We start from the raw sequence: 12141 nt of genomic DNA on the forward strand, positions 1-12141 counted from the left end.
ATTTATATCGGGGATTCTCATTTTTCTTTTGGCGAAACAGAAAAAAAATTGTTCTAATATTTGCGGAACCTTCGACAATTATTTGATTTTTTTCTCTCCTACGATTGACAAGATCTCTTTCTTATCAATTTTAATGAGATATTAAGTACAACATATATTTTCTTATATGAATGTCAGACTATAACAATTTTTTCTTTTATATATTAAAAAAATAAAAAAATAAAAAAATAAATAAATAAATATAAAAACGATTTATCGAAAGAAAGAAAACAAGTATAAAGTAGTAACGGAGTAATAGAAACAAAAAGTATATAATTAAACAAAAATTGATTCGATCGTTGAATTATTCCGCATTACCGTAGAATTTATTCACAGTACCATAGAATCCCATGGAACTGTCACGCTTTATAAATTACCACTTTAAACGATCAGAAATAAATATCAGCAAAATGAAAAAACGTCGGACCAATGTGGTCTCTTCCCTTTACAACCAAAGATATAAAAGAATACTTCGTTTTTTCTTTTATTTTATATTTTTTTTCATTTCTTCTTCTCTCTCTCTCTCTCTCTTCTTTTTTTTTTAATTTCTTTGGGTTTCATTGAAAAGGGGGAAAAAAGTCGATGAGCGAAGTAGAAATAAGTTACGTCATGTGCGTAGCCGTAAATATGGCGCTTCGTTAGGGAAATTCTGAAGAAAGGAAAAGGAAGACGAAAGGGAAGTGATATCTCTTTTCCTTGGTTGGTTTCGATGAACAGAGAGAGAGAGAGAGAGAAAGAAAGAAAGAGAGAGAGAGAGAGAGAGAGAGAGAGAGAGAGAGAGAGAGAAAGTGGAGAGGGATGAAGGGAGACCCTTTCTCATTTCGAAGGAACCCCCTACCGTGAGTTGAAAGTACTTCGTCTGAAGATCATGCGGGTGTTATCGCTTCTCTCAACCAAAAGAGAGAGAAGAGAGGGGGGTAGAGAGAGAGAGAGAGAGAGAGAGAGAGAGAGAGAGAGAGAAAATGTCTGCGAACATTCTAGCTTTGAACGTCCGTTTACGCTGACGTGACTGGCCTTCCTAAATCCAAGGAAGAAAGATCGTCTCGATTTTTGAGCGTCTACCCTTTGTCATGGCTATTCTTCTCTCTCCCTTCCAACTATGGCCTCTTACGAAACAATTACCCCTTTCGTTTTCCTCGAGGGTTTGCTTGCATATCTATCTCTGTTTTTCTCTTTCCCTCTTGTTCATTGTTAGCAGTGATACGAATCTGGCATTTAGTCGACGACCTACAGAAGACTCATTAGAATTCAGATTTTTGTTTCTCTTGTGTGTGTGTGTGTGTGTGTGTGTGTAATTTTTTATTTATATTTTCGCGATAGTTCGTATTTTCATTATGGAAGTTATGTATTTATATAGTTTTCTTTTTTTTTTGGTATTATTATATTATTGTTATTTTATTATTATCGTTATTATTTCAAATATTATCCTATTTCTATATTATTCTATATAATATCGTTTTTCTCTACTCGACATGTTAGAAATTAAAGTTTCTTCGTAGTTTTAATGGGCAGTTATCCTACGTCGTAAATAAGAATAGTTAAATAGGATAATAAAAATAGTCGTGAAAGTTGGAAAGAAAAGCAAAGGGGAGGATAGTTTCGTCGTCGTCCTCGTTTTCGTCTTCGTTTTCGTCCTCGTAAAATTTCGATTCTGTTAGAAGGTGAGGAAATAACATCGAAGGAGAAGAGGGGGAGTATTAAGGGGAGTGTTTCTCTATCCCTCTGGTATTCTCCAAAAGCGTCTAAATCCTATTGGAAAGTTGAAAACTCACGGTTATCGAATATAACCGTAGACTTTTACATATACATATATACATACATATACATATATACATGTATATTAGATATTCACCGAAGCGACGAGTTTCGAATCGACGAGTTCTCTTCTTCTTTCTTAGTTTCCTTTCGCATATGATATTTGCATCTTTCGAGAAAAGGAGACACTATCACACATCTATGTATATATGTATGTATGTTTGTATGTGTGTGTGTGTGTGTGTGTGTGTATGCGTTCGCCAGTACCGAGTTTCTTGTTCGGTCCACGTGCCGGAGGGGTAAAAATCTTCTCGTCTCAAGATTCGCGAAGAATACTTTTACTAGAGAAGGACGTGTGAGGAAAAGAAAGGGAGAATAATAAGAAAAAAGAAAGAGAGAGAGAGAGAGAGAGAGAGAGAGAGAGAGAGAGAGAGAAGAAAAAAAAGAAAAGGAGTACAGTGAAAAACGAAAGGGGTGTCTCGAAGGAGTGAAGAAGAAGAGGATGTAGAAAAAAAAAGAGGGGTGGATAGGGGGAGGAAGTAAGGGAAGGGAAGGATGAAGATACGTTCTTCTTTTGCATCTTCCTTTCCGTTCGTGTCCGTGCTTCGGGCGACTTCTTTTTATCTCTGACGGCTTTAAAGGAGAAACGGAGAAGTGGAAGAGTGTAGAAGGAATAAAAGGGCTAGAAAAAAAAGGAGAGAGAGAGAGAAAGAGAAAGTCTGGACGTTTTAAGTTATACCTATATGTTTGCATATATGTGTGTGTATATATGGTGTATATGTATGTATATATGTAATGTGTGTGTGTGTGTGTGTGTGTGTAAATATTTACGTATCTATCGCATTGGTATTCTATCTCATCGGTATGCTTGAGATTTTCACGTGTACTAGGATTTTTTCCCTTTTTACTAGGATTTTCCTATTTTATTTATTTATTTTTTATTTTCTTTTTCTTTCTTTTTTTTTTTTTTGTGAAACGTTGACAAAATTTGTATATCCTTCCAAAGTAAATTTGTAGAGGAATTTCTCGAAATATTCGTCGAAGCTTCGTAGATACTATATATGTGTATATATGTGTGTGTATATGTTACATGTATGTTTATCTAGTTACGTCTCTATTCATAGTAGAGTTATACGTTTTCTATCGCGTTTAAAATGTATCTGCGCTAAAATACACACACACACACACACACATAGATTATATAGACATATTGATGCACACATACGAATAAGTTTCTCATTCATCAACGTCATTCTCGATCATAAAAATCGAACCTCTATGGTATATGAGATACTTTTGATTGTTCTCACGTTATATCATATGTACACTTACGTATGTATCTATGTATGTATGTACGTATGTATATATGTAGGTATATAATATTATAGGTTGAAAATAGAATATGGCACGTACGTATATAAGTATATATGTATGTACGTATATATCTATGTACATATTCATCGTTACTACAAGTATTACAATATCTCTTCATTGTGACACGTACTAGACGTTAATAGAAATGTAACGCGTTTTCTATTCTAAGCCATCATAATAAATCGTATACACTGCAATATGTATACCCATATATATATATATATATATGTTGTATGTATGTATGTATGTATCTATCTGTGCAACGTAACTGTGCAAACGTTGAGATAAAAAAGCATGACGCGTGTAGGAGGAAGGTTTTCCTTTTGTTTTCACATTATGTACTTCTCTCTTTTTCTTTTTCTTTTTCTTTTTCTATTCTTGCTTCCTCTTATTCTTCTTCTTATTTTTCTTCATCATCGTCATGGCGTCGAGCAACCGTGGTGGAAAAAGTTTTGTATTCATTGAAACATTATGCCAGCAAGATAACGTTATATATATATATATATGTATGTATGTATATATGTATATGTATATTGTATATACAGGGTGTCTAGAAAGATTGAGACCAAGCTTATACATTTCTTATAATCACCATTATAAATTATGAATTTATTAAAAGCATGTATCTTTTCGATAAAGCATTTTTGTGCATAATTTTTTATACGAATCTTTTTCATCTTTTTTTTTTTTTTATTAATTAAGTAATACGTAGTATATGTTTGTTCCCAATTTTTTTGGGGCATCCTGTATATACATACAGCTTTGTAATATAAACGAATCATAGAAAAACGTAGAAAAGCTTCTATGGGAATTCATATTATTCGAACGGTGAACGGATAACAAAGAAAATCAATGGAGAGAATTATTTATTAATTCGAATTATATCGGAATTTTGTCAATAGATTTTTATTTCAAATCGAAGTAAAAGAGATTAGGAGAGAGAAGATTGGGTGAATGAGAAGATGGGTTTTTATAGATTCATACGTCAAATACTTGTTTTTGTGAAGTTCGAACGATCCGCGAATAACGTATGTTTTACTTCCGGCCTTTTCTATTTCCGCGGTGGCTAATATAAACATTGAAAGACGTTTCGACGTTTCCACAAAATTTGTCCAAGGAGAAATATAGGTCGAGTGGGTATATAACTCATCGTCAAGCAGATGTTTGTCCTCGTCGTTGTCGCGTTTCTCGTGAAAAGGAAGATGACTTTTATTGTTAGATACTTTTTTTCTTTTCTTTTTCTTTTTCTTTTTTTTCATTTTAAATAACAGTTCATTGTTCGGAGTTAATATTTTTGTAAATAATTATTTTCGAGGGATATCGAACCTTTTTACACGAACAAATTCGAAACAATGGCGTCGATATTTTACAGTGAAAAAATATTTGCAGTTTTAATTCCGTTCGATTATAAACTCGCGAACAATCAACGACGGAAACCATATTGTTAATGGAGAAAATATCAACAGTATAATATAGTTCTTACGAGGTATGATCGTGTAAAAAATTTCTTTGATTTTTTTTTTTTTTTTTTTTTTTTTACTATGAATTATCGATCTTAAGTTCATTAAGATCGACGATTCTAATATTTTATATAAAGTTTAATAAAATCGTTTAATAAATTCTCGAAGGGATTAAAGAAAATTTGTGATGTCCGATAATCTTAATAGGTCATTGGATTAATAGAGAAAATAAGAAATAAAGAAATATAATTTATCGAATGAGAATCGTATCGTATATCGTATCACGTTTTTAAAGTTTCAACTTAATTAATTAATATATATATATATATATATACACATATATATAGAAAAAGAAATGGTTAGGTATTTTCTTAGGACAATATATATATATATATATATTAAGATTGAATAGATCTTCTAACGAGAAATGAACATCTCAAAAGACTCGTAGAAAAGTTATTTCCAAGAGTCTCTCGAGAATCCTTCCATCGAGTTATATTTACTTTTCAGAGTAAAGATTTCGAACGAAATACCTAATTGGAGAAATAGAAAAAAAAAAAAAAAGAAAAGGATATAAGAACAGTTCGAATCGAATCGAATCGAATCGAATCATCCAAGTATTCGATGAAACACGAATACTCTGGTCTTTCATATACGAAAAGGTCTTTCTACTCAACACGTACGCACACACATACAGATACATAGAAGATCGTTAAGGTCTTCTTCGTAAAGTCAGGCAAAGTTATCCATAGGGATTTCCTGTGTGCACCGGTTGGCCAGCCAACAAATTATAAGTTCTCGCTTGTCTGGCAATGCCATTAGTTGCTCACGCTTTAGCAGAGGGTTGATAATTGAATATGTACGCCTTCCTTCTCTCCCTTTCTTTCTGTATATATGGACTCTTTCAGTTACGCACGATCGACCACGTGCGGTCTGTGTCTGTACCGCACGTGCACTATATTTCGTTTAAAAGGGATCACTGCGAAATTCCGACATATTTTTTTTTTTTTTCATTTTCTCTTCTTTTTTTCCTCGTTAAATCGAGGGTCATCCAACGATATATATATATATATATATATATATATATATATATATATATAAAAAGAGAGTAAAGAGAAAGAAAATGAAAGTTGACAAAAGGATTCGTTTTGAAGCTATTGGTCTGGTATTATCTTTCCTCGTCCGTTTTTTCGATATTTATTATTCGACGTGTTTGACTTTGAGAGAAAAAGAAAAAAAGAAAAAAAGATAGAGAAAGAAAAGTACCTATCTCATCGCGTTAAAAAAGGCAGGACAGTCGTAACGCATTCATAACCGCGAGCGAAGAAGGCAGCAAGAGGGTTGTTGATGCTTCGTAGATTGGTGCCACCCTCGAAAAGAAGGAAAGCACTTCAGTGTGTAACAGTGGTGGTAGTAGGTTTAACTGCTTGCTTGGTTGCTTGGTTAGTTGCTTGCTTGCTTGCTTGCTTGCTTGCTTGCTCCCTTCTTCAACGAAACGCAGCTTGGCACCTTTATTTCCGGTGACATCGGGTCCTGTGGGACTTTCGACCGGGAAAAGGGAATCACCGGTCTCACCGCCATAATTTCCGTTCGTTTTTTAATCCAACGCACGTGCGTCATAAGGGAGAAAAGAGAGAGAGAGAGAGAGAGAGAGAGAGAGAGAGAGAATAAAACTGAACATACATATGGAACTCTAACGTAAATAATATTTTATTGAATATTTGTCTAAAAAACAAATAAATAGAAAAAATTATATACATGTGTGTGTGTGTATGTTTGTATGTGTTAACTAACACACGCAGACGTGTTTATCACGTAGATGAGAGTTAGTTCGTTCCGCGTCGAAAGTTAGCGGACTCGATTCACTAAAGATAAACTCGACAGAAGCGAGAGAGAAGTTTCCACTTTCTTGTACGTATGTGTAACTGTATATGTGTATATATATGTGTGTGTGTGTGTGTGTGTTTATGTGTGTATTAGTGCGTCAACGTTAGACTCCTCTTGGCTTTCAGGACGGTCGAGTGGACGTGGCTTTAACGTCACGTTAACTTCACGAAACGTCGATAAATCTTCCAGGCGCGAAAAGTTTTCTCTTCCCGTTTTACGGAAGAGAGAGAGAGAGAGAGAAAGAAGGGAGAAAGAAAATGGAAAGAGGAAAATTACAAAGCTTATTTATCTACGGATAATTATTCTCGATTGAAGAATATTAATTATTATTACGAACGAACGAAGTTAACTTTTAGTCTTTGATCTAATTTAAAAATCGAATTCTTTCTTTTTTATTTATTTCTTTTTATTTTTTATCATCCCTGCTTATCTCTGTTAATGATTAATAAAACACATGCATCAAAAAAAATAAATAAATAAATAAATAAATAAATAAATAAATATTGAACGAACGCTTTAATCAAGATCAAAAGTTTACCCTCGGTATCATCGTTATTATAACATGGTACACTCGCGATAAATTAGAGGGGGTAGTTGCAATCGTTTCGAGTAACCCTTTCAATCGTATGCGACCAGTAGAATAGAGTAGAATAGAATAGAGTAGAGTAGAGTAGAGTAGAGTAGAGTAGAGTAGAGTAGAGTAGTTTCAACCGTTTGGGTTGGCAACCGTAGAAACGGACCACTAACGAGCTCTTGTTTCTAACTAATCGTTAGACCGGCGTTAGTTCAAACGGCTACTCGTTACCGATTAAATCCCTTCGGATCCCTTTCGTTACTGGAGAAATTCAAGAAGGACCTTTTCCTTTGATCACTTTGGAAAGATGTAAAAGAATCTTTTTGTTTCTATTTTTTTTTCTTTTTCTTTCTTTTTTTTTTTTTTTTTCTTTTCTTTTCTTTTTTTAACGATCCATAGTCGACACAGAAACGAGACATGTTGACCGACATTTAAGAACACAATACGTTTGATTAGCCAATAGAAATCGGATATATTCCTGTCTTTTCCGTTTCCAGTTTAATTAGTTAATATATCTCTAAAGCATACGTTGGGGGATGCTATGATAAAAGCGCTTTGACAGGGTACACCCCCGAAATTGTGGAAGGGTGGCTCGCATTACCTTGGGGTGCGAGTCCTTCCTTGTCTCTGAGTTTCTCTACCGAAGTTAAACGAGCTTTTGGAAAGAGGATGGGGTTAGTATAGGACGGTGGTGAGATAGTATGGGGTTGGTTTACGCGAGAAATGACGAACGTATTAGTCTCAGAGGGATGCTCCGAGAAATCTCATTTCTTTTGTAAGGATCGTCCAATGAATTTATGCTAAAACAAGTTGACCATCGTCGAATCGAATTACAAAGTGGAAACTCCATTTCCTTTTGGTGTTAAAAAAATTTATGTTAAACTTATCAAGAGTTATGAATTTTTAATTGTAATACATAAAAGTTAGAATAAGTATAGGTAAGTCGTAGTGGGTTGATTATTTACTTGTTTAATATTTCGAAATATGTAATGTGTAATATGTAATATATATATATATATTATTTATATTCGTATATAATACATAATATATAATATTTCAAGATATTAAATAAATAATGAAATGTTAGAAGAAGAAGAAAAAAAAGCTCACTGATGATTTATCATAATTGAATGCTTATTCTTTTATGACAAATGTATTCCTCTTTTCTGTTTTCTTTTTTCTGAAAAGATTCGAGACATATTGAGCAAGGTAACTATCGGGGTGTTAATAGATCAGATAGAGTAATTCTAGTTAGTTAGAAAGGCACCCTACGTCGCAACGTCGAATTTAGTCGAAACATTATGCAGATGCTGGATTAGCACCGAAGCTTTAACAGAGAATGAAAGAGAGAAAGAGAATTAGAGGATCCTTCGAGAACTTAACAGAGTTAAAACTTTCAGAAGAAATTAACATAGGCAATCGAATTCGACGGATTTAGGTTGTCCTAAGACAGTTTCGTTCGAAGTTCTAATAGGGTGCACAGAATCGTGAACATTTTGTTTCCAAGAAAAGCGAAAGAAAAAGAAAGAATATAACTGATAGAAAATAATATATGACATTGATGGGAATGATTGAATCATGAACACCTTCAGATCTTTCTTTTTTCTTTCTTTTTTTTTCTCTCTCTCTCTCTCTCTCTCTCTTTTTTTTGTTTCCCCTTCGTTCGCGTGGCGATACGTGATCGGAAGTGAAAAATATCAGAAACGTGTTGGTCTATGGGATCGAACACGACGTGTACAGCATCCCATTCGATTATTCCTACGGGATAAAATTTTCTACTTTATTTTATGCTTTCCCAAGAGGATACCCTTTCTCTTTTCGCAAATAAGCAACTCTCTGAAGAGATCCTCACATATATCGAATGTTAATATTCCATACAGGTTTATAAATTTTTTTTTTTTTTCTTTTCTTTTTTATTCACTTTTTTCTCTTTAACTTCATATTTGTTATTGTTCCACTTCAAATAGGAAATTTCTTTTTTATTTCAAGAGCGAATCAAATTCGATCTTTTGATTGTTATTTATATGTTATTTATTTTGGACAACGTAAGCGTACGCAAGACGTACAGAAAAAGTTTCCATGACCTTATTGATAAGATAAGACATAGTACCATTTTTTCTTGTCAATTTATCATCGTATTTATACAATGGTGGACCCTGTCGAAAAAAGTTTCTCTCTCTTTTTTTTTTTTTTCGACAGTCGTGTTATTTAGAGGAAGTGTGTTAAATGATTTTGGAAATTATAGACATTTTGATAAATGTTGATAATGAAAGGATCTGTTGCAATCGTTACTTCTAAAAATCGTAATAATTATTACAAGAATACGTATATAATATTATCGTATCAATTGTTGATTAGAGATTATTATGTTATTACAAATATGTAAATTTTTATATATTTTAAATTTCTTATATTATAATTATAAATTGTAATGAGAATCGTTAATTAATATTAAACGAGTATTTTTACTTTATTTTTTGTATTATACATATATAAATAATTAAATTAAAAAAGAATATTAATAAAAATAATCACACACACACCCACACACACACAATGTTAAATTTCTTAACAACAAATTTACATTTGATATTATCATTAAAAAAAAAAGAAAAAAAAAATAGAAAACAAAATTCATTAAAAATTTGATTTCTAATTCGAAAGATTGCAATTGGTAGAATACAAAAATCTTTACTTGTACGTAGAATGTCTTCTACGTACAATAATAAAATATTATTCAAATAATATTAATATTAATTCGTTACAGATTCATCTCCCGAGATCGAGGAATGGCGTGTGGGAGAAAAAAAACGTGTTGGCTTACCACGTTAAGAGAATAAAAAGACGAAAGGAGAGCTACTTTCGAAACAATGACGACGATGACTTAAGGTTAGTACTTAAGGTCAGTTGATTGAACAACATTATCCCATAATCAAAGTTTCGTGCTCAATTAAATTCGTTAAACGATGATAACTCGAGATGATAATGACCATTAAAAAAAAAAAAAAAAAAAAAAAACAAGATAAATAAATAAATAAAAAAGATATGTATCGTCTTTCGAAATATATGGTGAGAGTACATATGTATTTGTGTTTATGGGTATGTACTCATATTCGACATGGTAATTCAAGAGACATATAAAATATGAGAAAACGAAACTTGGCTGATAGTCTACTGAGAATCGATGATCGTAATCGGTCACTCGATACTCTTTGATTCGTTGCATGTGTGCGTTTATGCGAGAAAGTACATAGATCGAAAAGTCTCTACTAACTACTAGTATTATATCCTTGAAAGGAATCGTATATATGTATATAATTGGAAGTGTGCCAAGGATCATCGATATAAAAAATGAGAAAAAGGATAAACTGTACTTGATTCGTATTTGATTCGATTCGAAATTGTATTAGTTCAAGATGAAATTTTTAATCGTTCATCATTACTTGATTTCGTAATTACAAGTATTGAGAAAGTTTTGAAATCGATCAAAAGTTGTTAAGTGATTTTTTCAAATCCAAATTTATTCTTTTCCGTGACTTTTCGGAGTGACAATTTTTTCTTTTTCTTTTTTTTTTTTTTTCTATTTTTTTAGATTATAAGAAAATTCTTAGATTTATAATTTTATAATCTGTAGAAAGTAAAAAGCAAAAAAGAAAAAAAAGAAAGAAAAAAAAGGAAAAATATAAAAGAAAATTAGTCTGATGTGTCTCTGAGAAAAAAGGGGATAATTATTTTCAAAATCATCTCTTTTATACATATACGTATATATATATAAATAAACAAATAAATAATACACACACACACATATATTTAAAAATAAATAAATAAATAAAATATATATATATAAATATGAATAATATAAAAAAATAAATATAAAAGATATAAACAAAACACACACACACATACGTGTGTATATATTACATATTATACATTAAAAATTTTTTTTTCTTTTTTTTTTTTTCCAGAATAATTTCAAACAAACATCGATTATATTTATATTTAATTATATTCGCAGATCAAAGACCGTTTCAATCGTAGAAACGAACAATATGATATTCGATGGACGAGCTGATAGATAAAGAATAAAAATTAAAAAGGAGGCCCCCTGTGTAAGAGTGTGTTGACCTCTGTCCACTTGTGCAATTTTCAACGTGGCACAGATCCGTTGAACGGAATTCTTTGCAACATGTTCGGGACGAAATTGCGCACGTGGATGGAGGCACACATTGTGCGATCAAAGAAAAAGAAGGATCGTAAAAAGGGCGATAAGGGATTCGATTCTAACTGCAATTCACCGAGAAGTCATAGTGCCAATAGATCGCCTGCTTTGCATCAAGTGAGTGTACTTATCCAAACTTTTATCTCTCTTTTTTTCTTTACACTTTTCTCTCTTATCATTCGTTCGTTGTCTTCCTTTTAAAAAATAAAAAAAGAGAGAGAGAGAGAGAGAGAGAGAGAGAGAAAGACTTATCAATCTTGGAGCATAAACCTCTTCTACTTGTTATCGATCGATCGAACTTGAAAATTCATTTCGTTCGTTCCACTTTCTTCGTTCCCTTTTTTTTTTTTCATATTCCTTATCTTTCCTCTCTCTTTTCTATCTTCTTCTTCTTCTTCTTTTTTTTTTCTTTTCCATCGATAATTAAACGAACACGATTCGTAGTACAAGGCACGAATAATCAACCAGTGAAAAATCTTATTAGAGTTATCAGCTCTCAACTGATAATACGATTTCCCATCTCTTTTAATACCTTTAAAAATAAACGTAGAACGATCGATGGTGTTACGATGATCGAAGAAAAATCGATTATTCAAGTGCGATATTCAAGTGAAATATATATGTATATATCCAACGTCGGTATAGATCCAACGAAGAGTTCTATAACATAAAAGGAGCTACTCGAGTCTCGTTTATCGATCGTCTAGATTGCAACGTGCTAAACACTTTGCTCATCCTCTTTCAACGATCTACCTCGTAGTTTATTCTTAGAGGCTTCCACTTCGCGGAGATATACGCCTTTCTTTGCTAACAAACCCTTTCTTATAAGTCTT

General features: G+C 32.4%; 1 protein-coding gene across 1 annotated transcript in view; it reads left to right on the forward strand.

Moving 5' to 3' along the window:
• Positions 1 to 12141, forward strand: part of LOC122635600 — a 58212-nt gene that overhangs the window by 27845 nt on the left and 18226 nt on the right. Inside the window, exons 2-3 of the mRNA XM_043825982.1 lie at positions 9857 to 9978; positions 11105 to 11425. Coding sequence (XP_043681917.1) covers positions 11276 to 11425 — 150 coding nt within the window. The 5' untranslated portion in view covers positions 9857 to 9978; positions 11105 to 11275. The remainder of the gene's footprint in view (positions 1 to 9856; positions 9979 to 11104; positions 11426 to 12141) is intronic.

Source organism: Vespula pensylvanica, chromosome 18, assembly GCF_014466175.1.
Source record: "Vespula pensylvanica isolate Volc-1 chromosome 18, ASM1446617v1, whole genome shotgun sequence".
NCBI lineage: Eukaryota > Metazoa > Arthropoda > Insecta > Hymenoptera > Vespidae > Vespula > Vespula pensylvanica.